Source organism: Alternaria conjuncta (genome assembly GCF_024043145.1).
Source record: "Alternaria conjuncta strain BMP 0040 chromosome Unknown scaffold_16, whole genome shotgun sequence".
In the NCBI taxonomy this organism is placed as follows: domain Eukaryota; kingdom Fungi; phylum Ascomycota; class Dothideomycetes; order Pleosporales; family Pleosporaceae; genus Alternaria; species Alternaria conjuncta.
The window spans coordinates 159,451-183,463 of record NW_026250105.1 but is presented as its reverse complement, the minus strand read 5'-3'; the positions used below and the strand labels follow the sequence as shown (position 1 = coordinate 183,463).

The window sequence follows — 24,013 nt, the reverse complement described above, 5'->3', positions numbered from 1 at the left end:
CACCGTCGCCATGAAGTTGAAGCGCGCAAAGGTAAGAGAGGGAATTTTATCACAGACACGCACAAAGTATACTAATCGCACGACAGGCGTACAAAAAGCAGCTCCACCAATACGAACTCAACTTCGGCTTCCGCGAACCCTACCAAGTCCTGCTCGATTCACAGATCCTCCAAGATGCCTACTCCTGCAAAATCGACCTCCTCGCGCGACTCCAGAAGATGCTCGGCGGGCAGGTAAAGCCCATGATCACGACGTGCGACATGCGACACCTCTACCTCGCAGAACCGAAGAACGAGACCCTCATATTACAAGCCAAAGAATACGAACGTCGGCGGTGCAACCATCAAGATTTGGAGAAGCCGCTGAGCACGCTCGAGTGCCTAAGCTCCGTGGTGGATCCCAAGGACAATGCGACAAACAAGCATCGATATGTCGTCGCCGCCAACGACCCGAGCACGCGCGCAAAGATGCGACAGATTGCCGGCGTACCCATCATATACCTGTCCAAGTCTATAGTGCTCATGGAGTCTATGGCTGATGTGACGGAGCAACACCGCGAGCGAGAGGAAAAATCAAAGTTCAAGTTGGGACTAAAGGGACAGCGGAAGCCAGATGCGGCCACAGCCCCGAAGAGGAAACGAGAAGATGAGGGACAAGGTGATCAATCTATTGGAGATCAGGCTACGGGAGACGCAAAGCCCAAAGCAAAGAAGCGCAAGGGCCCCAAGGGACCCAACCCGCTGAGCGTCAAGAAGCCGAAGAAGGACAAGACGGCCCAGCCCAGTGCTACCAAGAAGTCGCGGCCGTCTACATCTGAGGCCAACGGTGGAGATAGTCAGAGGGGCGACCGGGAAGAATCAGCACCTCGTAAGAGGAGGCGGAAGCACAAGTCCAAGACTGATGATGGCGGCGATGCGCCGGGTGGAGGTGAGCCTGCCTCGCCATGATAGCTGGAGCAGGAGAACGTGGTCCAAGTGTGGGCCAACATGCGATACCCGACATACTGAGGTTGTCAGGTCTGAAAGCCGAATCGGCGGGACAACCTACCCTGATCGTATGTCATGCATAATATAGGTCAATTGGGGCGAGCGCGTTGGAGGCAAAGACTCGCGACAATAGTCCTATACTCTCTTGCCTTGCGCAAGGAGATCAGAGACCTTAGGCGGAAGGACAAGCGCACTCCGGTCGTTGCGCTTCACAAACTCGACCACGACTTCCGCAGTCTTTTCCGGGAGGTCTTCGTGGAGGAAATGCCCAGCGGCAGGAAAGACCTGGAGTTGGAATTTCCCTGTATTACATTAGATACCTCATGAAAAGCGACAAGGCGTTAGACATACCTTGCATTTGCCCTATCATCAGTTCCTTGTCCAGCCTGTCGGTTCCAGCGAGCAGCAGCAACTTAGCACCCTTTCCGCTGAGGAACTTGCCGCTCATGCCCGTGAACCAGTTTTCCCAGTATGGCTCTGTGCTCGCGAGCTCCGTCCGCCATGCCCATCGCCCATCCGAGTTCTGTAGTAGCAGGCTTGGTACGCTTGCTCGCGCCGACTGGGGGTTGCGTATCGTTCGTGATCGGATGTGCCACTCGATAGCAGCAGGAAGCGAAGGGAACGATTTGGGCCTACTCGCAAGGTAAGTGTGCATATGTGCCAGTGTTTCCATGGCCGAGCCTTCGACAACATCAAGCACTCCAAAGCCCAGCAGCTTGTTTCCTAGTAAGCCCTTGTTCGCAGCGTCGGTGACGACTGCACCACCCAGACTGTGTCCTATCAACACAATCTGTGGGAGCTCTTTCCAAGTCATCTTGCTCTTGGTCAGCGACAGCATGTCAACCAAATCTTGACTGAGCTGCCCAATGCTCAGGTCGTTGTCCACGTCTCCACTAGCGTTCCATACTACGCTTCCATGGTCGCGTGCTTCGACAGCTAGGATCCCAATTTCTGGCATGGCCCTGCGAATCTCCTTGGCTGCCAGCGCAAAGGACATTGCTGAGCTCCCGGCGCCATGGTGGAGCACGACCAAGGGTGCTTTCGCGGTCGCCGGCGGTGTGAGGTATACATGAAACTTGGCATGCCCTGACCCATCCCTGCGCTGTTCAAGATAGAACTCCTGGGCGTAGTAGTCGGACCAATGTATTGCGGGGGCGGGTCTTAGTGTATTTGACGGTCTGACAGTACCGGTGCTAGACATTGACGATGCCGAAGACGAGTCATCTTCGTACTCGGGAGGCTCCTCCTGCAAGGGCTCCGGCGGTGGCAGGGAAGAAAGTTTAGTCTTTGCGAACTCTCTAGCCAAGCTGGACATGGTGGCTTGGGCGAGGCTGTATTTGTGTCGAAAAATCAGGGTTTCGTGAGCGTGGAGATCCGCCCGTCAGTGATTGGCCGCTAGCTTCTCTCGAGCGTTCCAATATGTCGTGGCCTGGAGGCGTGAGGGGAATCGACGCAGGCGGGGTGCTATCAGATAGACGGCAGGGATAAAGGCCAATGTCTTAGCGAGAGGCCGTTCGAGGCAAAAAGAGATGCATCGCGAAGCCCGTTTTGCAATCCAATGACGCAGCGGCGTTAGACGACGTGAGATACGGCACGAGGCTGGGCGGTACCGTGGAGATGGTTGGTACGTGGTAGGGATCGCTTGGAGGTTTCCGCGGGACGATCTAGCCTTCTGATGTGCGCTAGTCGCGAACTTGGATGAACTGTGATGATGACGTCGGTCGATCTTTGGCTTAGCGCGTCAAGCATAAGTAAAACCTCCACGCCCCCGGTCGCCTTCCTGGAAGCTTCACGAGCTTCAGATAGCTCCAATCTTCTCCAATCTTTCCTGGGACCTCTAAAAACCCTTGCACATCACCGATAAGCGTTATCGTCCGCTCAAACTACCATATCGCAGGTGTTTGTAGCTCCAAGAGCTCGCAATGCCCAGCATGTGGAAAGGAAATGACAACGATAATGGCGGCCAGGGTCTTCTGTCAGCTCAGGAACCCACACCAATTTCCAACGACGATGGAGCGTCGAGGTCTTCGCGCAGAAGTAATGGAGCATCGAGGAGAAGCGAAGAGCCCACCGAGAGGACCCGTCTTCTCGACCGTCCCAGGCCACCACCCAACTCAGACGGCTACCTCGATCCAGATGACCCAGCTGTAAGTTGTTCGGTTGTCTTATCAAGAGTTATCTAACGATGGCAGGTATCACCATACAACCTATGGACTGTTCGCGCCATGCGATACTTGACCATCCTCTTCCTCGTAGTCACCTTCTTGTGGTGGGTGCTTTTGCTGGTCTCCATCTTCGTCTCCCCTCCTGGCCTACACACTCGTGGATCCGGCTTCTTCGACTTCGCCTACACATGTCTCACCCTTGGCAACCTTCTCGTCGCAACCATCTTCTTCGTTACTCCTGCCAGGGGTCTGCGCATCACCACGGCCATCATCGCTGGACTTCTAGCTATCGACATGATCCTCATCTTGGCCATTCCTCGCATCAGGCTCGAAGAAGGCTGGGTCGGTATCGCAAGTGTTGTCTGGGCTTTCGTCATGGCTGTTTGGTGCATTCTGACCGATCGTGTCGTCGCATACGGCAAGCACGAAGAGGAGGAACGTCTTACTGGCCGAGCCGAGACGCGCCGCACTCTGAAGGAATGGCTCGCTGTCACAGTCGCTACGATTCTTACCGTCATTTTCATCGTCATCGTCATCTTGATGACTGGAACCCTCGGCATGCGTGGCCGCGACGCAACACTCAAGATGTATGGTGAACGCATCCTCGTAGACGGTGACAAGTACGCCGTTCATCTCGCCTGTGTTGGAAACGTAACTCAGACCCACGGCGTCAACGACCCTACCATCCTACTCGAGGCGGGCGAATCGCCATTGGAGTACGACTTCGAGCACTGGGCCTACGCAGCTTACAAGAACGGTACCATCTCCCGCTACTGCTACTGGGACCGCCCCGGCTATGCCTTCTCTGACAACGCACCCTCCCCACACTCGGCCGGCATGTCTGCAGACGCCTTCTCAGAAGCTCTTGCTAAGGCTGGAGAAGAGGGTCCTTATATTCTCGTCTCTGCGGGTACTGGCAGCATCGTCTCTCGTATCTTCAGCTCGCGTCACCTGAAGCAGGTCGTTGGCATCATGATGATCGACCCTCTCCACGAGGATCTTCTGCACCGCATCGGTGGCCCCGGCCGTGGTTTCATTCTCTGGGCTTGGGGCATCATCTCACCAATCGGCACCGTCCGTCTCGCAGGCGCGCTCTTCAAGGGTCGCACTCGTGAAGACCGTGTCTACGGCCGCAACGCATACCAATCGGGCAAATACATCAAGGCGCAGCTCCAGGAGAACCTTGTCGCTGACAGCCTGACTAAGAACGAGGTCTCCTCTGCTAGGAACATCCAGAGCGCCAACACTCCGCTTGTGATCGTCTCCAGCGGTATCAAAGTCAAGACGGACTCTGAGTGGGAGCGAAAGCAGAAGGATCTGACTACCCTCACTGACAACCTCGTCAGCTGGGACATTGTCAACAAGGCGCCTCATCAGGTCTGGGACACGCTCGACGGACGCACTGTCATGGAGAAGCGTCTCAAGCAGCTCGTCAAGGCTGCGGCCAAGGTCAAGAGCGAGGCTGAGGAGTAGAACCATCCACCCATTACAGCAAGATGCTCTATGATGTTTTGGACGGGCTATTATATGTTAGCGATACAGTTTCGGAAAAATTTTCTCCTTTCAAAGTTGATACTTCATCTCTATTATGTTCTGGGCTTTCCTTGGCATACCCTACGGCGTTGCATGGTTAGGTTTCTTGTCTTCTTCACATGTAGTACGAGCACATATCAGATACTAGTCTAATGTCTAAGACCATGATCAATGACCTCGTCGTGTCGTGCGCAAAAGTGATTTGTTTTCGTCAGTGTTGTAGGATATATGCATGGAATACGTTACAACCCAACGTAACGGATAACATTATGACATTGCTTTACAACATAGTGTCAGAGTACGATCAGTCCATGACGCGTTACTCCACTTGTATTCCTAGGCAGTCACTTGCATTCACTGCGACCAAGTGACGAACTTGGCAACCGCTAGCGCTAGAGCGCTGCCTTGAGATATAAACCGGGCCCCTTCCACCTCTTCTCTGACCCTCATGTAGTGTTCCCTTGGAAATTCTGGCTTTACACCAGGATGTACTCAGACACCGTTCACATCGGGAAATACCGCGGCAGTAGCGTTGCTACTTGCCTACGTTCCTTCCCGGTGGCATTGCTTGGACCAGCACAACAATGCAGTACCCGAAGGGCCTCGACGTCCCGCCGCGTCCAGCCCTTCAATACTTGAACGCGTAAGCCCTTTGAACGCAAGAAACCGGCCCTCGCGTGTTCAAGCAGCTACTATACGACACCACTCCGACAACAGGTATGTCGGTGGTCACTCGTGTCTGTCAACAGCAAGTTCCCGCCCGTCGGAGGCCTAAAACCTTCGTTGGCACAGGCGGGCTGGTCTGCCTATGCTATGAATGCGACGTTGCGCCCCGGAGCGCTGCTGTCGTTGTCAGTCTTGGGGAAAGCGGAGCTCGCGGAGGTCTCCCCCGTGCCGCTGGCGGAAAACATCGTGCGGACGGCTTATGGCTGTCTACGATGCAAGCCCTATATCTGCTGTTGGATAGTGTGTCTGTACCACTTTTACATCATATCTTTTTCATTAGGTTGATGTCTTTATGGCGTTACTTGAGGAAGAAGCGCGGATGACTCTGAAGTAAGGGAACGTACCTCAGCAAAGGTAGAGGTTCCGGGGTTCGCATGCATCTCTTTTAGTAGACATGGAGACAGACTGAGTCTGTCCAGCACCACTTGGAAGCCAGAGATAGAGGGAATGTCTTCTAGAAGTGACCAGGGACGGAAACTTGTGCTATGAATATAAAGAAGATACCTACTTAACAATGTTCTACAAATCGACCGGGTAGCGTTCCCTAAGTCTCTCACCGAAGATGTAAAACAAAATCGGAGCAGGCGCAAGCAGCAAGCTCACAAACGCGAACGTGCTGATGCCCCAACCGTACCCCAACTTCTCGAACAGCATGGGCGCAAAGATCGGAATAACACCACCCACGACACTACGAAATACAGTACCAGCAGCGATGGCACTAGCCGCATACTTCTCAAAGCTGTCGATGAAGTAGTTCTGCGTGCTGTTCAAGATCATGACCTGTCCGATGCCGTAGAAGAAGGTCGCGGAGATGGATGCAAACCAGTGCGTGTGCTTCTGCACTGCCCAAGCGAACCAAAAGAGCGACATGGGGATGAACACGGAGCCGATGTTTGCCAGTGGGAGGCGGAATTCAGGCCGCGCCTTCTCGTGGTTCTTCGCCGTGAGCGTCTTGTACACGGTGTCGATGCGTGGGACGAGAAACCAGACTGCGAAGAGGAACCCAGATCCAGGGCCTAGATACAACAATCCGACCTGCTCAGTGGAGAAACCGTAGTCGTCCTGGTAGATGGGCTGCATGTTCGTGTAGATGCTGTATGTTGTGCCGAAGATGAGCGCTTGGTATACAGCCATGACCGCGACGATGGGCTGCGCAAAGATCTTCGGAGGCCGCTTGAGAGCCTGCGTGAGCTTCTCGTTCAAGGGCCGTGTATCTTCGCCCTCGTACGAGTACTTCGTGCCATCCCACTCGTTGCTCTGAGACTCGAATTCCGCCTTCTTCGCATTCAGGATGACAGGCGCGTACGTTTCCCGGAGGAAGAAGTATCCAGCCAAAGTGTTGACGAAGCAGACGATAGTCATTATCCAGAAGACCCAGCGCCAGTTCAATCGCTGTACGATGATACCGCCGAATAACGGTCCCAGGGTAGGTCCAAGCAACGGGCCCAACAGGTACCAGCCAAAAACTCCAGCTCTTTCGCTTGGTAAGAACATGTCACTGATCGTGCCGCCTCCATTCGCTATGCCGACGCTACCAAAGAAGCCAGCAATGCTCCGTACCGTTATGAGGAACGCGATGTTCGGCGCGAGCGCGGCGGGTATTTGTAGCAGGGTGAAGATGGAGAAGCACACGAGGTATATCTTCCTCCGTCCAAACGTCTCGGACAGCGGCGCGAGGATCAAGGGACCGATTCCGAGCATGACTACGAAGCCGGTTGTTGTTCCAATAACGGCCGTTGTGCTACATTTGAGATCTTCGGCGATTTGCGCAATGCCGGGTGTGAACATGGAGGACACGAGGGGGCTGAGGACTGCCACGAGTGTTAGTATAAATCATGTATAAGCGACGGGAGTGTATGTACTCGACATGAGGGCTATGACAGCCACGTTGGCCATCTTGCGCCATCGCGCCCATTCTCGCGGGTTTTCGTCATTCGAAAGGTCTCCGATGCGAAGATGCTGTCACGAGTTAGCAAACGCATCAAAAACGCGTGCGCAAGAAAACTTACAGTCCGCGGCTCGCCTTCCTCACTCCATCTTTGTTGCAGCAACGGTGCGCGCTCGCCCTGTGAAGACATGATCACCGGGGTACGAGAGATGGGTTGTGGTCGTGTATCAAAGAGGAAGCGCACCCAAAGAATTTTTTGAGGGTCGCGTCCCAGCCTTCAGCATGACAGTGGGCGTCATCGTAAATAAGCAGCCGTTACCTTTAACCGTGTTTGGGCGCGTTGTGGACATCTGAGCTTTGGAGCGTCATCGATCGCCGCCGCGGAGGGCTCGATCGATTAAACCCATGTTTCGGCTACCTGCAGCCATGGCCAATGAGATCAATTCACTACAACGACATCTTGCGAAGCTGGACTTTAGAGCTATGGATAGATTGTGGGTTGCTTTGGTATTTCCATTACAAATGAAAGTGTTGAAAGGATCTATTGTATTCTATTGATTATATTTGCACGCATATTAAATGTTTCCGTCCACCAACCTCCATCTTTGCAATAAAGTTCGTTCAAGCCACTTCAAAAGCATCCATATCCCCTGTCGGCAGGTCAGGTACACCCACTGCGCATCTCGCTGCATCAATCATCACCTCCACAACCTCAGGTGGATAGCTCCTCTTGAGGACCACTCTCACAAACTCGCTCAAGAGGTTCAGTCCCATATCACCGATTTGCTCATCCGTCAACCTCTCATACTCGCTTTCCTTCAGATCCATTCTTGCTAATCGACGCTGAAGCAGGATGTTGTAGACCATGGTTATTCGATCCGTGTTCTTCTTGTTGGAACGACTATGGAAGTGTTGGCTGCGCACAGCTTCGGTTTCGCGTGTCATGTCTACCCAGGCTATCTGTCCTTGCAGTATTTGCGCTGCTTCGTTGGTGGGAAAGATGTCGAAGTGGTGGCGAAGGACGTGCAAAGCAATCAGGGAGCCAGCTAGATCTTGAGTGTAACTGAAGCAATGCATGATGAGTGATGTGATTGCTCCACTATCTGCGCCTGCGAGGCCCATACGAAAGCGGTCGGCGTCGTAGCGGCTGCGACTGAGCGTCCACCAGCTGATCATCTCTGCTAGTAGCTCACGAGGGGTGGGCAGCCCTGGTTTGTCGCGATTTTCAGGGTCGCCAAGCGCGAGACGGAGCGTTTTCCAGAGACAACGTATGCTTGCACCGTTGGGGAAAACACCTGCGTCGCCTTCTTGCGGTTCAGTCAGAGTCTTGTAGATCGTCCATGCTTCGCTGTAGGCACCTTGGCGGCATTTGTTGTCCATGAGAACGTTCATGATGGTTGCATTGGGCTCAAGTGTTGTTTCTTTGAGCTGACGGGACAGATAATCGACGTGTTCCCATTGCAGACTCTTAGCGTGGTGCTGCATGATAAGCGCAAATGTTGTGACGTTTGCAGGAGGAGCACGTTGAACGATGTCGATACTTTTGTTATGAGTATCAGCGGTTCTTCTGTCAATGATGTCCGCCGTTGTGTCTCGACGGAGATCACGTTGTTGCGGTAATGTGCGAGCTGCTTCGATCATGCGCCAACCAATGTCTTCGGCTTTCAGGATGCTCGGACTCTCTTTGGTCCGTATCAACGCTTTGAGGAGCATGTTGAAGTGGAACGTTTGCGGTTTGTAGCCTTGCTTGAGCATCATCTCCATGACCTGAGCGGCTACCAACGGCGCCTGCCTAACAACGGCCGCCTTCATCCAGTCGCCGAACAAATGGCCGTGATAAGCAGGCGGTAGCACGGATATAGCATCGAAAGCGATACTAGTCAATGCCGCTATGTCAGTTCCGAGTCGATACAGCATGTGCAGTCTCTTCAGAACTTGTTCAACTCGTTCTCCGGTGCCGCTAGTTGCCAGATAGCCCTCCCTGACCATATCCCGGAACACCTGTTTAGCGTAACCTAGGTTTCGGGATTCCAAAAAGCCCACAAGCCAAGCGTCGTAGTCCTTGATCGAGCGCGCATCGCCCTTCTTCTCCTTCATTGAGACATAGATCTGTTTTGCCAGATCGTGGTGCTCGTGAAATTCGGAACTCGTGTGAGCGCGGAAGACGGTCATCATGACGGAAGTGTCCCAACTCGGGTATAACCTGAATAGCTCTTCCATGATGCTTCGGCTGTAGTCTAGATTCCCCGCAAGCGCATGGAGCTTAGCCCCGACCTCTAGATGCTCTGGCTTGTAATCCTGTCGTATGCCGTCGAATCCCAAAGTGTGATCCTCTTCCCATTCTCTAAGAGCTTGGTCTTCTCTACCAGAGAGAAAGGTGCTCTCTAGATCTCTGGCCCGCTGTCCGGCCGTTGTAGTCCTTCCAGCCTTGTCCATGTCACGGTAGAGTTGTGCAATGTGTGCCGTGCGATTCGCATTGGTGGATGATTCGATGGATTGCGTAATCCAGAGCAGGTCCCAGGCTCTTTCTGGAAGACGTGCTAAGAGTGTCGGGTCAGAGGCCTTGGCCAAAGAGTACGCCCGCCAGAGGGGCGCGCGTAAGCTGGCGTCGCGGCCATTGGTGCTGTTGACCAACTCCAATACTCGGTCCAGTCTCTTGACAGCTAGACGCCTTCCAGGAGCACTGAGCCCAGGGGTGACAATGGATATGTGTGCATCTCTGAGCTGCTCGCGCTCCAAACTTCGGTTGGGGTCATAGACAGGGTTTTCGGCCGTCTTCGTTGACTCAATCACCGCCGTAGCGGGTCGCGTAGATTTGTGTAGAGTGGGATCCCATCGCGGGACATATGTTGGTATTACTCGAGGGAGCGTTCGTAGAGCGCGCGATTGAAACGGAGTGGAGTGTGGAAGGCATCGCAGTCGATGAAGCGCAAGCATGAGCGAGCGCTTTCTGCAGGTAGCAAGAGCACGAGGCGGTAACAGTTTTACCGCATCTAATGGGTATGTTTGCAGGATCTCAAAGGTCGAACAATTACGAAATAGCAGCCAGCCATGACTTGTTATGTTACGTGCATGTCTCGTCCGCCGAAAGGTTCAGATGACGCTAGCGTTATCGATAACTGCGACGGCCTGTGGTAACTTTGTAGACACCCGTGGGCTGTAATCGACAGGCTTACAGAAGTTACCTGATTGGGAAGACGCCAAGCAGCGCACAACACCAACGTCAAGTGTAAGTGGGCATTGCATTCTCCGCCTACCAAATTCCTCGAATTTGTTGTCGCACTATTCTGTAGACGATTTCATTCCTTCCTCGAGTATCCCCATAAAGGTGAAAGCTCAATGAAAAAAATGTAGACCTTGTATACAACACAAGTCGAGTAACGGACAAGGGCATTGCGCTGGCAGACTACGCACCATCACGACAAAAGTTCCCAGCGAAGCACGTTCCGGCACTGAGGCCTGTGAATCGCTCTCCATACGTGGCAGGGAGACGTCTATGCATACGGATATGCTCGTTTCTCCAAGAGACCATGATTCAAACGAGCCAGCTTGTAAGAATCCCCCGTCCAAACCAGGACCGGCGCCAAAGTTGCCAGGGCCACATAACTAGCGCCCAAAGGCATTCGTATGATCGGAAGCCCACGACAGAACTCGACGGTGAAGCACTTGGTGAAGTGCCCACCAGCGGTGTCACGGCGCGCTCGATATACGCGCCATGTTCCGCTCGCCCAAATGCATAGTCGAAACATCTTGATGTACGGCTATTTTTGTTGCATGCATCGCTCGCGCTGGTGCAAGCAGATGCCACCAAAGGCGAGCCCGAAGGTAGCGAAGCCAGCCTCCTACTCATTCCAAAGGTGCAGGCGGTGTCTGAAGGTGAGATGCGATATGGCCACCCGGATGACCGTATCTCGTGAGTGAATCTCTGTGATTTTAGCGGAAGTGATGGAGGGTATCGCTTACCATGATCCACCAAGTCAGTCTGAAGAGTCGATTGTTCCATTGCGATAGTTCTGCGATCTACCGAAGTGTTGGCAGAGAAGCGGGCCAGTTGGTAATGAAGAACAGAGAGTCAGAGGGGAAGACAGCGGGGATCTTATGGGTAGTGGTAGCCTGTGCTTTGGCCATGACGCTAGTCTCGCGCGATTTCCAGTCAAAGATGGGATGGTGAAGCGGAGTTCAAAAGGAGTGTTTGCATAGAACGCCAGGGAAACAAAAAGAGGGGAAATCTTAGACCCTACTACGAATGCAATTTAGGATTCATGTCTTCTTTGTTCGCTGGCTACATAGATGGTATCCCCAGCAATGGGTTGATTGGAATATGTGTTTGTAGAATACGATGTTAAATATTGGTTGTTCTTGAAGTGTTGTTGGTTAGGTTTAGAGCTTTAACTATAGTTTGGACCATCTGTTTAACCACTGAAAATTGCATGTCGACCTCATAATACACCATGGGCCCCCTATTCGGTCACTGAAAGTTGGATGTAGTGTTCTGGCCGTTTGTGAACTCGGCCTATATTCTTAGGCTCAACGTGTCCATTTATAGGCCCAGAGGATTGCTGGCCGAACCACCGCCCTTACCTGACCCTCCTGACAGGCCAGGCACACCTGGCCTGCTAGCCATGGATGCCATACCTCCTACGCCACTTGTGCTCAGGCCGAGAGGATTCTTGTTCGTGGTCGACCGACTGCCGGGAGCGCCAGTGATGTCTTTGAGGGAGTTGCCATACTCGCGGACCATGTCGCCCCAAGTGCGAGATGAGTTCGCAATACTATGAGATGTCAGTCAAGGGAACTATTGCAGGATGTGTTGTATTACCTTGCGCCAGCGCCTCTCCCTGCTCCAGCAACACCACTGCCTGCCGCTGTCACGACTGCACCAGCAGCATTGCCGATACCAGTCGTTGCGGCACCGACAGCACTTCCAATGCCTGATGATGCGGCACTGAGACCTTTGTTGATCCAACCTTGTTGCTGTGGCTGTTGAACAGGCTTCTTTGCTGGTGCTGGTACAGCTTTCTTTTGACCGACAGCTGTGACGGGCTTCTTCGCTGCGACATTTGTGACGGGCTTCTTAGGGGCCGTGGTCACAGGCTTCTTCTGCATGGCGGTGTTGACAGGCTTCTTTGGAGGCTGAACGGCTGGCGCCTTGACAGGTGATTTCTTGACTGGGGCTGTTACTGGTGTCTTCTTCGCCGTCGACGTGACGGGCGTCTTCTTGGTGCCAATGGGTTGCGCGACCATGGTGAGACGTTGATTCAGTGCTTTTCTTAAGGTTGCTCGGGTGGTATCAAGTGTATTGAGTCTAATCAGGTCTTAGATCGGATATTGAGTATGTATGGAGATATCTAGGGAGCATCTCGACCCAATCTCTTTTGATGCACAGAAAGTTGGCAAGCTGCTATGCCTGCCGCACATGTGGCGCAGATGATGTCAGGCACGGGAACGTGGGGCGCGCTTGCCCCAGATGGAATTAAGGTTGCCTTAGCGTGACCCGCGCGCGAAACGTCGAGACCCTGGATCCATGTTTCGCATCGTCAACACTTTGATGTCTGCCAGATGGCACCGCCGTCCCATCTCTCTATACAGCCCAATTCTACGTCTCGCTTTGTTTAATCATTTTTATCTTCTCCGCTACTTTGAATTGTGATCGTATCTGGCTGATAGGCTTTCCAAACCTCCGGAGTGTGGAGCTGTGAATGTGAACGAACACCCACGCTCACCGCACGCGACCCTGCCCGCCATGAGCCGCATTCACCTGTGGTAAACAACGTGGAACGTCATAATAAGACTGTGAGTGCGATTTGTCTCCAAAACACCAACATGCCGCAATAACACCACAACGCCATGCTCGGCGACGAAGCGGTGTTTAAATTGAAGCGGTCGGTGAGCGACGGCGACCATCTTATCCCTATGGGAGAGGTGACCCCGCCTCGCTCACTGGACAGCACCCCGGCGACACGATCCAGTCGCTCCTTCTCGATTTCCAAGCTGACAGACTCAATCAAAGGGAAGATAGCCAACTCATCCCGCTCCTCCCGCTCCTCTCGCACCCCTTCCATCGACAAGCGCGATATCTCGAGTCCGATATTAGACCACAGAAGCCCGCTGTGCCCGCCTACGCCGAAGCCAAGGCTTGCTATTGCCCTCCCGGAAACGCCTGTCCCGCGACGACCTCTATCGCGATCCAGTCCCGGCACCGTCAAGCCTGGCCGCCCGAATTCTACCGCACGACACTCATACTCTGCCTCTGACCCCACCAATTACATATCGCCAGGTCGGCGTCCACGTCAACTTGATTGCCCGCCCCCGCCTCTACCAATCGCAACCAGCTTCGAGAGCACAACCGGAACCTTAGTGGACAGTCCGTTGGAGCGCATAGCAGAGTCGCCCTTCGAGCCGCAAGAAGACGCCCCAACCGAACGGCTTCACCTCGACAAAGTATACAGATACCTCAGAGACATGGAACCTGCAAGACTGCAGCCGCCCATGATGGGTGGCACCAAAGGGCGTGCAATGCAACAAGCAAAGGACATGGAGCTCCTGGTTGCAGAGAGAGCCAAGCGGGGTGGTGAGGAACCACCGCCATACGACTTCTACGAGCTTATTGGCAAGGGTGCATATGGCCGCGTCTACAAAGGGTGGGTATCATGCAGCGAACCCCAGAACACTCGCTGACACTACAAAGAAAGAGTCGAAATACCGGCGCGCTCGTTGCCATCAAGATCATCGAGATCGATAAGGTTGACTACGAGGAGATGACACACAAGAACCTTCAGGACACACTCAAGGAGATCGATATCCTGCAGCAGCTCAGAGACAGCAAGGCAAGACCCTACGTCAACATCATCGAGGAGGCCAGGCCTGTCCATAACGAACTCTGGATTGTCAGCGAGTATGCCAGTGGTGGTAGTGTCAACACGTTGATGAAGCCTACGGCTATGACCAAGGACCCTGGACCTGGACTGGCGGAGAAATTCATCATACCCATTGCACGTGAATTGGCGCAAGGTCTCAAGTACATCCATGAAGCTGGTGTGCTACATCGAGATCTGAAATGTGAGTAGTGCTGGTTGTACTGTTCTCAATTCCTGCTAACCAAACCAAGCCAACAACGTTCTTATCCTCGAAGACGGCCGGGTGCAGCTTTGCGATTTTGGTGTCTCCAACACCCTGGAACCAGAAAGATCGAAGCGCTCGACTATCGTCGGTACACCTTTTTGGATGGCACCTGAACTGCAAAAGGAATGGGTAAAGGATGCGGACCCGCACAGTTTGATGCAACCCAAGGAGATATCCTACGGAAACGAGGTTGATATTTGGGCCTACGCTTGCACTGTCTATGAGATGGCTTGCGGTTATCCACCTCATCACAAGATTGGGCAGTTCGATTTGCCAACGGCTGGTGTGCCTGTGCTTGAAGGTGATCGCTTTTCCCAAGAACTAAAGGATTTCCTAGCTTTCGTCTTCCAGCCAGAGCCGCAAGATCGACCAACACCCGACCAGATCCTGGAGCACCCATATCTTGCGGACACTACCAAGATGTATCCAACTGTGTCACTCGTCAAGTTGGTCGAGGACTATTATGTATGGGAGCAACAGGGCGGTGCACGACAGTCGCTCTTCAATCCATACGGTGCTCAAGCACCAGACCCGCTTGCCCCAGAAGTGGAGGACGACGACGACGATGACTGGTCTTTCAACGTATCAGAAGAATTCGAGCAGGAACATGCACCACAATTTGGCGATCCTTTTGCGGGTGGGGCCGGACAGGGCTTCAACGGAATGGGTCTACCACCAATAGCGGATATGGGACGATTCGAACAGCTCCAGGCTAGGTTCAAGGAGGAGTCTATCGTCCGAGGACAGAAACGTCTGAACAAGCTATTCGATACGAACACGACACCATACCGGTACAGCGCAGTCGATATGCCAGATCCTCCGAATGGTCGCCCTCCCTCCGATCTAGTCCTACGCGACTTCAATCCTGGCGCGCCCAACCGCGAGACCGTCATTGACCTGGACTTTTCGATGCCATCAGCAGATGAGATACCCAGTATCGATCTGGGTGAGGTACCGACCATCCGCGCGAACCGCATGAAGAGCATCATACGTGAGATGGAGGAAGAAGAGGAGCGCCGGGATGCTTTCAATGAGGAGGATGAGATGACTAAACGAGCCACGAAAGACTGGACCTTCCCCAGCATGAATGACGAGAATCGCAAGACCATGGAGTGGTCCTTCCCCTCGGAACAACCAAACCGAAAGACGATGGAGTGGTCGTTTCCTGCTGAACAGCAGCCTAATCGCAAGACAATGGAATGGTCTTTTCCGGCGCAACCTCAGAAGCCAAATCGACGCACAGTAGAATGGACATTCGACGCAGCGATGGCAGAGGCCAATAATGAGCCCAGGAATCGCGCATCAAATCGGATCTCTCGACGGCGCGAGACGAAAGAGTGGACGTTTCCCAAGCAGGACGATAATCGCAAGACTCAAGACTTTGCCTTTCCCATGGGTAGCCCGAAGGAGCCACGGCGCGGCCAGCACACGAAGACGGACTCATCTTCACCAATCCTCGCATCTGGTTTCCGGCCAACCCTGCGACACGCCCAGACAGCACCTGTTGACCCTATTGATGACTATCCCGAGATGATCAGCTCTGCGCCCGGATCTCCTCTTCGTTCGTCCATGATAGACCTCGATATGGCCATGGTGCAGGACTATCGCCCATCCACGTCTGGCTCTGATATTGTTACAGCGGGAATAGACCGCATGAATGACAACCCATTTAACCTTGAGGACCAGGTACAGCTATCCCAAAACAACCACCGCGCTTCCTTCCACATGAAGTCACAGTCAGAGCCGAACCAGGCCGTGCCGGGCTTATTGACACCTCAGCAATACGATGAGCAAGGCCATCCTACAAACCAGGACCCACACCACCCCAGCATGCACGCTCGAGGCGTCAGTTCAGCGAGCCAGGTACAGTCACAGGCGAAACCAGCACCCAGCTCCGGCCAATACCACCGCGGAAACCAGCGCTCTCAGCAAATCATTTGGGACGGTTGGTCGCACAACATGGCCTACGGACTAAGCAGCGACGACCAATCACCTCCCATGAGCGTGACAACCGACACCTCGCTCGAAGAAGAAGACGTAGACGACCTCTGGGACACATTCGAGCGCCTCAACCTCGCCGCACAACGTCGTCCGATGGGCCAAGCTTCCGCCCCTCTCCGTTCCTCACGCAGAACCGACTCTACATCCACAACCCTCACTTCTACCACGTATACCCTCGATTCCGACACCGATGACTCGTACCACCACGGCAACACCTACTCTTCCTCCTCAGACTTTGATCAGCAAGACGCCCCACGCTACAGCCGCAAGTCCACCACCGTCAGCGTCGGTCCGAACGGGAAGCCGCTCGTTGATTTCCCCGTCCCGACTGGGCCTGAAGTAGAGGCGCTGTTGGGCGTGGATATGGACGCAAGGGTTATGGCTGATATGCTGCTGAAGAGTGCGGTGGAGTTGAGGGACGGTACGAGGGCTAGTAGGGACCTGTTGAGGGCGATGCGGTTACAGGATGTGGAAGGCGAGGGCGAGGATGATGATGAGGGTGCGGATGAGGAGATGAGAGGGGGGACTGTTAGGCTGAGGGGGCCTGCATGAATTTACGATGAAATGATGGGGGTTATGGGAATGAGGCGTTGGGCGATACTATGCAGTCTTTGCTGGATGGAGTTGGGCTGGATGTCTGATCGTAGGGTCTGTGATGAACTTTATCCGGATTGTCCCTTTTCCGCCAGGGGAGGCGAGGACGGGATACATTCCAATTGAAACACGAAGAAACGTTTAGCCTGCCCCTCCATCGTGACCATAACACGGACATTGATGATAACGCCAGTCTCACCGTCACCAACAAGCAAAGCTCTAAACCGAGTAGTTCTGATTATCGAATTTTCCATTCCACTCTCTCTCGAGTATGTATAAACGTAAATGTGCCTCTACCAGACCATCAATCAACCAGCTGCTGACCCAAATACAAAACGCTCAATCACACATGTAAAAAAAAGCTCAACCAACAAAGATACCCAGGCCATATGTGAAGGAGGCCGTCAATCATAAAAGAGACGCTCCCAAGCTATGCCCCTTTTTATTCCCTGACCGGCGCCGAGCAGAAAATCGCTGCTCTTGATGCTTTCCCGTTCCCAATATACGCCGTAAATGCAATGCACAAAAGGATTCATCATAGACTAGCTTCCGTACTACCGTCGTCAAGGTCGTCGGGGTTTGCGACGCCATCTTCGTCCTCGGATTCCGCTTCTGATGTGCTGTCGCTGTCATCATCAGCATCATCTTCGTCATCGTCATCGTCGTCCTCCTCATCTTCATCATCGTCGTCTTTTTCGACGGGCATACCGGGTACCGGTCGCCATGCTACGTAGTCGTGCTCGACCCAGCGCTTGCTCCGTGGGAGCACGTATGGGTCGAAAGGAAAGTATGCGTCCAGGAGGAAAGCTTCCTCGCCCTTCTTGCTTGTGAGAGCAGTCTCCCTGCCGCCGATACCGTTGAGGTACCCACTGGCCAGACTGCGAGATAGTCGTACACGCTTGTTTGTCTCTACCAGCGTATCGATGTATGTGAAGCGGAGGTGCTTGGCGATGCGACCGAACTGCTTGACAATTTCCGGTGCGCAGATTCTGAGTGGGTTCAGCTTGCAGAAGATGTTGCGGCGTATGGTTTCGAGGGTCGACCGGTGCCACTGGAAGTCGCCTTCGTGGTACATGATGTCTGCGTCGGTGGGCAACGTGCCGTCGGGTGTGACGATGAGATCGCGCCATCGGAAGCAGAAGGCGTATAGCAGTGCCTGCACGATGGCGTAGTATGTGCCGTACCGGCGTAGGTCGGGACCGATGCACTTGGGCTCGTGTGCTTTTCGCTGGTCCTCAAGCTGAGAGCATAGTGTGTCGAAGACGTCGCGAACAATGGAGCCAGGAACGTGCGCGCCGCGCGCGATGTAGGAGGCGAGGTAGGCACATGCGGCTGAGCGTAGTAGCGGGGGTCGGTTCTTATCTATAGCCAGGTGCGAGCAGGTGTCTATGAACCGCCCCATGAACTCTGTCGAGATCTGGCTGAAGTGGAAGAGGACGAATTGAGTATGCCGTGAGCGATAGGTCGGTATGATGATAGACTGGAACTGCGCGATGAGGGTTTGGTAGGTGCGATCCATCTCTTGATAGTCGTTCCGTTCGAATACGGAGTCGTAGTAGGAGAACTGCACGTCCATGACGGTGTCGAGCTTGAGCATCATGTCTTTGATGTCTTTGAGTCGCTGCTCTTCCGGGTCGAGGCTCTCCTCACTCGATTCGGAGCCGTCATCGCTCACGTCGTCGTCGTCTTCCTCATCGTTGATGGCCCCGTCCATAAGTCGCTCCTCCAAGTCGTCGTCAATCTCTTCCATGTCTACCTGCATCTGCGCGTCGATCTTGCATAGCTTGTCCGTGACGAGTGCCAAGATCTCGCCTCTGATCTCCGGCGCGTACTCTGTAACCTTGAAGATGTTCCGGATGTACTCGACGTGGACCTTTGCAGTGTCGTTGGAGAAGGGGAAGGTGCTGGAGATGACGGGCGCGAGGAAGGAACTCGCCATCGGACTGTATCGTAATATGTCCAAAAGGGTCTCGTGTACGCGTGCTTGTAGGCGGACTCTTTGGATCGGTGGGTCGTCCTGCTGCCTGGCGTTGACGGAAGGCGCACTCAGGAACATGTCGACCAGCATCTGCAGCACGGTCGACATGTAGCTCGACTGCACTGAAAGCAGCCTGCGCAGGAACATTCGGTAGGAGCGCAGGAAGTCTTCGTTACGCGCTATCCAACTGCAATCGATGACGGCATGCACCAGGCCCTTGCAGTTGCCGTCGAGTTTTGGCGTGTGTTCGGTGAGTGCGATGAGGTACTTTTGCAAAAGTCGCGATAGCGGTGCACCTGTGGACGTTGGTGCTTCCTTGAAGAGGGCTTTGAGCCCATCGTAGGCCGCCTTGTCGCCTGTCGCATGCCTTTCGATGGCGCGCCGCACCTCCTCCCCCACCAGCTCCAGACTCTTCTCGTGGTGCTCGCTCAGTATCCGCACGTTGACTTCCGGGTGGAAAGTGACTCGGCGGCGTTTGAGCGTGTCTGGGGTCGCGTTCTCGGCGTCGGACGAGTTGTCGATTTGCTTGCGTTTGAGGCTGCCGCCCGCGCTCGGGGCGGCGGTGCCGAGAGTCCTGTTCATTGTGGCAAGAGCGACCATGTTGTGGGCAATGTGGTTGGTGAAGGGTTTACATCTGAGCAGGAGCGCGAGGTGTGGGAGATTGTCGTCCGTCGGTGGGCTGGTGAAATTGGCAGCGAGGACAGCGGGGGTGAACGCACGCGACTGTGCTGCGAAGTATTGAGCCCGAGAGAATTTCAGCGGGTCACTTAGGTAAGCCAGTAGTTCACCATGGTTCGCCGATCCAACACCCAATCACTGCAACAACGCATGATGCGATTCATTTGAAATCGTAGAAATGTATTTAGTTTCCTATCCATCGCTTGCCTGTATTAGGATTGGATAACCACAGCTTCGCGAAGTCGATGCAGACTGGTTGCTCGCGCTGGCCCCACCACGCACTGTTCTTCTTCGCGCTTCGTTTGATCAAACAATGCGTTTCAGGCTTATAATAGATTCTCTAGATCCTACCTGAGATCTTACCTCGAGGACTGGCGCCTTTTTGTTGTATGATCTACGAGCTCACATCTCACCGCATTGTGAAATGGCAATGTCTTGCACTGGCTTCCCTTCCGGGTTGGCTACTGTTCGCGTATTCTCGATCTTGGTGACAACATCCATGCCTTCGATGACATTGCCAAAGACAACGTGCTTGCCGTTCAGATGAGGGGTGCCATTCTTCGCAGTGATGATGAAGAACTGGGAACCATTGGTGTTGGGACCTGAGTTCTGCAATAGTTAGCATGGGGATTTCAGGTAAGCTGGGAAAACCTACAGCCATGGATAGAAGACCGGGCTTGTCGTGTTTCAGGGTGAAGTTTTCATCGGCAAACTTCTCAGTCCCCCAGATAGTTCTTGAGCCAGTTCCGTTGCCATTTACAAAATCGCCGCCTTGGACCATGAAACCTTTGATCTATGTTCATTTAGCATGTGAAAGATAGTGCACTGTGATGCTACTTACGACGCGATGGAACTTGCAGCCTTTGTAGCCCTGCGGCTGCCCGCGGCTGTTCTTGGTCTCGCCCGTGCAGAACTGGCGGAAGTTTTCAGCAGTCTTTGGGACTACATCTCTGAACAGTTCCATCTTGATCCTCCCCAGCTTCTCCCCTGTTCGCTTATGTCAGTCACCATGGTCGGGTCGCGGGCCAACTGTGGGCTAGGCCAAGAAAGACGCGTAGCAGATGGCGCGGGGTGAGGGGTAGCCACTACTGGGTCACATGGGTGGATGCATACCTCCTAGGGTGATGTCGAAGAAGACGATGGGGTTGGGCTCGGCAGTCTCCGCCATGGTTGCGGCAGTGCAGTGCTTGAAGAGCGGACTAGTGACGTTGGACGGGCTTTGGCAGTGATGATCGAGGGAGTCGTACGGTAAGTGAAAAAGGCGTTCCGTCCAGACGGTTCCAAGATATGCCGAGCAGAGACGATGGTGCAGAAGCAGGGGAGTCGGGTGCTGCCAGTGGTGGACAATGTTCATGTGGATACGCGCAGTTTGTTAGCGGGGAAGACTCCACCGGAAGGGCAGGGATCCGACATGTCTACGCAATAGTGAGCAGACGGCCTGTCTTGCGACACTGAACTCTGGTCCTGCGATGTGAGACTGAGGCTGTGTTGCAGTTGTAGTAGTGAATGAATGCAGTCGTGTTGATTATGCATCACCGCATCAGGCTGTCAGCAATTTTACAGTGTGATAGCACCTGCATGCGACGGCATCCATGCGGCCTAAAGCAGAAACCCTGCTTCGGGGTGCATTGCGCGGACAGCGCCTGTGACATGTGCATGGTGGAATCGCAAGCAGCACCCAGCGCATTCACGACGCTCCCCCTCATTATACAAACATCCTCATACTTACCACTCGCCACTGCCCCAAACGCCACACTGGCGTACCATTAACCTTCTACTGTCATCATTGATGGGCCTGGTTGCCGGTCATCCTTGGCACCTGCCGGCGACGTTAGCGACGCCTCTGCGGCCTTTATCCGCCTGAAGACCGGCACCTCCCCCGTTCAGCCCTCGGCCACGCACTCGCATTCACTGCCCTTCCCTGACCATCCCGCCGAGTCTGTTGCTTGACCACCAGCGCTCTTCGCATCGCATGGCCGATAACGATCCGTTCCCAATTCACCGCTAGCGATTGTGGCACGGGCAGTCACTGCGAACGACTACAGCCTCTAGGGACCCGACTCTCCATCGCCACGCCCGCAGTCGTTGCCGTCACCATCACCGATTCATCACCTACTCCGGCCCTTGCCTTAGCCCTCCCGCCGCCACCTCCAACTTATCGCAACCACTCCACGCGCGATAGATACTCTGTCGCCGTCGTGTCCAGTCGCCTCCTGATCCGTTTCACCTCCAGCAAGGCTCGCCGCATCCGGCCTCACTCGCGCATCGCTGACTCGGCGTCCTCCACGACAGCGCGATAGTATACCGACGTATGGAATAGCAGAGTCGTCGCAGCCCACCATGTCCAACGTTGTGCTCTTCCCGCGGCAGCAAGCCACCCCAACAGACGGCGCCAACAACAGCGGCAGCAACAACAACAGCAACGGGCCCACCAGTTCGCCGCTGCTTTTTTTCGTTGCCCTGGGTTTCGGTGTCGTCTTCACAAACTTATGGTAGGCAATGGCAGTTGGCTCTGCTGCTGCTCCTCGTACTGACTGCGCTCAGGATTATCGTTGGTGTTAAGTACTGCTTCCGATACAACCGCCGTCGCGCGGCCCAGGCTGCTGCAGATGGCGAGCCAATCGACATGACCAACATGCCTCGCCCGCACCGGAGGAGGAGGGAGAAGAAGCTGATGACCATGGACGAGGTCAACGAGCGGTTCCCACTGACCAAGTATAAGCAATGGAAGTCAAGTCGCGAGACCGAGGGCTTGCCAGCTAACGGCGGCATTGCGACGGCGCCCCAGAGCAGAGCAGCAAGCTTGAAGGATGTCGAAGGTGTCATTAGTGCCCAGGACGAAGGTCCAGGACCACGAACCGACACTGCCCTCTCCATGGCCCGCAACGACCTCAACGCCCCAGCCTCATCCACCGACCCGGTCGCTCCCCCGAGAACAAGTGTCGAAAGCAGCAAGAGTCAGCACGTGCAAGACCTTGAGAAGCAGGTCGGCGACAAGTTGAACTCGGAGAAGACGGACAACGTTCAAGGGCAAAGTGGTACACCCCAGGCCAACGTGCGCGAGCGCGAGGACGACTCAGACGACGAAGAGGATCCTATCAGCACTGCCGCTGCACCAGAGATGTTGGCCGAGCCGGGAGACACGTGCGCCATCTGTCTGGATACCCTGGAAGATGACGACGATGTACGTGGACTGTCTTGTGGCCACGCCTTCCACGCCAGCTGTGTCGACCCATGGCTTACGAGTCGCCGCGCCTGCTGCCCTCTCTGCAAAGCCGACTACTACGTTCCGAAGCCCCGTCCTGAAGGAGAAGTTGACCCTCTTACTGGTCGCCGCTCAGTCGCTGGTCTTAGGTCACCACCGCAGGCGGTCTGGACTTCCACCAACCCATTCTCTCGGTCTCGCGTCATGGTCATCAACTCAGACTTCCAGCAGCGACAGGGTGGTGATCGGTTCGGGCGACTGAATCGGCCTAATCGCCGCGAGCGCGTGGCTGGGAACGCGTCCCAAGCGACAGGGCAGACTGGCGAGAACCAAGGATGGCGATCGAGGATGGCGCTCAACCGAACTCAAGGCCCTGGCTTCTCAAGCTGGTTCAGCCGCAACCGTGGCGCCGGTGCTACTGGAGAAACCCCTGTCTCGCAGCAGCCAACTCCAGGACAGCTCGAAGCAGGTGGCCGATAGACGCGGTCCTGTTGTCACCCAGATTTCTCGATCGTTCTCACGCCCAATTACGACTACCATACCCTCCGTTTTGTACCCGATCCTCACGGCACTTTTCTGTTTTTTTACATTCCGGCGTTTCCTCATCCATATCCTGAGCAACTTTTCGTCTTGGTGTAATCTCGCTCACACAGTACCTATCAGAGCATAGCGGGGTCTCTCAACACAGCATTTGGCAGGCGGTGAGAATGGGCTATACATGGATAGTTGCTAGTTGCGACGAGGCTACAGTTCTGGATTGAACTGCTAACATTGTAGATATTACAATCTACAGCTTTGCAGGCGACATAGTCACAAGCAGGGAGGCTTTTTTGGCACATTATGTAGCATATACTAGGCGATTTCGATAGCGAGCGAATAGATACATGGAACACAAGATGCTTGAAGCAAGTGAGACCTCGCTTTTCGAACCGAAACAGTGATGCTAATTACACTACGTGCTCACAAGCCAGCGCTAGGATCAGCGCGGTGAACAAAAGAGGTAACCGCGGCCCATGACGCTACTCAGCAGCGCATCCCGCCTCACGTCAACCTCCATGTGCATGAAGTACTTAGGCACCTACATTGACGGATTCTCTTGGAAACATCCGATAGTCACGGCATAATATGCTGCAGGAC

At 54.2% G+C, this 24,013-nt stretch overlaps 10 protein-coding genes across 10 annotated transcripts; 4 read left to right on the top strand and 6 right to left on the bottom strand.

Annotated features, from left to right (window-relative positions):
- Window positions 1-10: 10 nt before the first annotated feature.
- On the top strand, window positions 11-947 carry J4E85_009217 (uncharacterized protein; the record flags this gene model as incomplete). Its single annotated transcript, XM_051473441.1, has 2 exons — window positions 11-31; window positions 87-947. 2 exons carry the CDS (start codon window positions 11-13, stop codon window positions 945-947), a joined length of 882 nt encoding a protein of 293 aa, XP_051322646.1.
- Window positions 948-1,121: 174 nt separating this feature from the next.
- J4E85_009216 (uncharacterized protein) lies at window positions 1,122-2,301 on the bottom strand (the record flags this gene model as incomplete). The annotated part of the gene is made up of 2 exons (XM_051473440.1): window positions 1,122-1,288; window positions 1,338-2,301. 2 exons carry the CDS (start codon window positions 2,299-2,301, stop codon window positions 1,122-1,124), a joined length of 1,131 nt encoding a protein of 376 aa, XP_051322645.1.
- Window positions 2,302-2,908: 607 nt separating this feature from the next.
- On the top strand, window positions 2,909-4,624 carry J4E85_009215 (uncharacterized protein; the record flags this gene model as incomplete). Its single annotated transcript, XM_051473439.1, has 2 exons — window positions 2,909-3,133; window positions 3,179-4,624. The coding sequence occupies 2 exons, from the start codon at window positions 2,909-2,911 to the stop codon at window positions 4,622-4,624; spliced, it is 1,671 nt and encodes a 556-aa protein (XP_051322644.1).
- Window positions 4,625-5,929: 1,305 nt separating this feature from the next.
- Window positions 5,930-7,488, bottom strand: J4E85_009214 (uncharacterized protein; the record flags this gene model as incomplete). The annotated part of the gene is made up of 3 exons (XM_051473438.1): window positions 5,930-7,221; window positions 7,273-7,369; window positions 7,420-7,488. The coding sequence occupies 3 exons, from the start codon at window positions 7,486-7,488 to the stop codon at window positions 5,930-5,932; spliced, it is 1,458 nt and encodes a 485-aa protein (XP_051322643.1).
- Window positions 7,489-7,919: 431 nt separating this feature from the next.
- Window positions 7,920-10,235, bottom strand: J4E85_009213 (uncharacterized protein; the record flags this gene model as incomplete). The annotated part of the gene is made up of 1 exon (XM_051473437.1): window positions 7,920-10,235. The coding sequence occupies one exon, from the start codon at window positions 10,233-10,235 to the stop codon at window positions 7,920-7,922; it is 2,316 nt and encodes a 771-aa protein (XP_051322642.1).
- Window positions 10,236-11,838: 1,603 nt separating this feature from the next.
- Window positions 11,839-12,542, bottom strand: J4E85_009212 (uncharacterized protein; the record flags this gene model as incomplete). Its single annotated transcript, XM_051473436.1, has 2 exons — window positions 11,839-12,070; window positions 12,118-12,542. The coding sequence occupies 2 exons, from the start codon at window positions 12,540-12,542 to the stop codon at window positions 11,839-11,841; spliced, it is 657 nt and encodes a 218-aa protein (XP_051322641.1).
- A 603-nt stretch (window positions 12,543-13,145) lies between these two features.
- J4E85_009211 (uncharacterized protein) lies at window positions 13,146-16,973 on the top strand (the record flags this gene model as incomplete). Its single annotated transcript, XM_051473435.1, has 3 exons — window positions 13,146-13,939; window positions 13,987-14,357; window positions 14,407-16,973. The coding sequence occupies 3 exons, from the start codon at window positions 13,146-13,148 to the stop codon at window positions 16,971-16,973; spliced, it is 3,732 nt and encodes a 1,243-aa protein (XP_051322640.1).
- A 577-nt stretch (window positions 16,974-17,550) lies between these two features.
- J4E85_009210 (uncharacterized protein) lies at window positions 17,551-19,593 on the bottom strand (the record flags this gene model as incomplete). Its single annotated transcript, XM_051473434.1, has 1 exon — window positions 17,551-19,593. The coding sequence occupies one exon, from the start codon at window positions 19,591-19,593 to the stop codon at window positions 17,551-17,553; it is 2,043 nt and encodes a 680-aa protein (XP_051322639.1).
- Window positions 19,594-20,073: 480 nt separating this feature from the next.
- On the bottom strand, window positions 20,074-20,839 carry CYP3_1 (Peptidyl-prolyl cis-trans isomerase H; the record flags this gene model as incomplete). The annotated part of the gene is made up of 4 exons (XM_051473433.1): window positions 20,074-20,280; window positions 20,327-20,464; window positions 20,513-20,658; window positions 20,785-20,839. The coding sequence occupies 4 exons, from the start codon at window positions 20,837-20,839 to the stop codon at window positions 20,074-20,076; spliced, it is 546 nt and encodes a 181-aa protein (XP_051322638.1).
- A 1,172-nt stretch (window positions 20,840-22,011) lies between these two features.
- Window positions 22,012-23,356, top strand: J4E85_009208 (uncharacterized protein; the record flags this gene model as incomplete). Its single annotated transcript, XM_051473432.1, has 2 exons — window positions 22,012-22,163; window positions 22,216-23,356. The coding sequence occupies 2 exons, from the start codon at window positions 22,012-22,014 to the stop codon at window positions 23,354-23,356; spliced, it is 1,293 nt and encodes a 430-aa protein (XP_051322637.1).
- Between the last annotated feature and the right edge of the window lie 657 nt (window positions 23,357-24,013).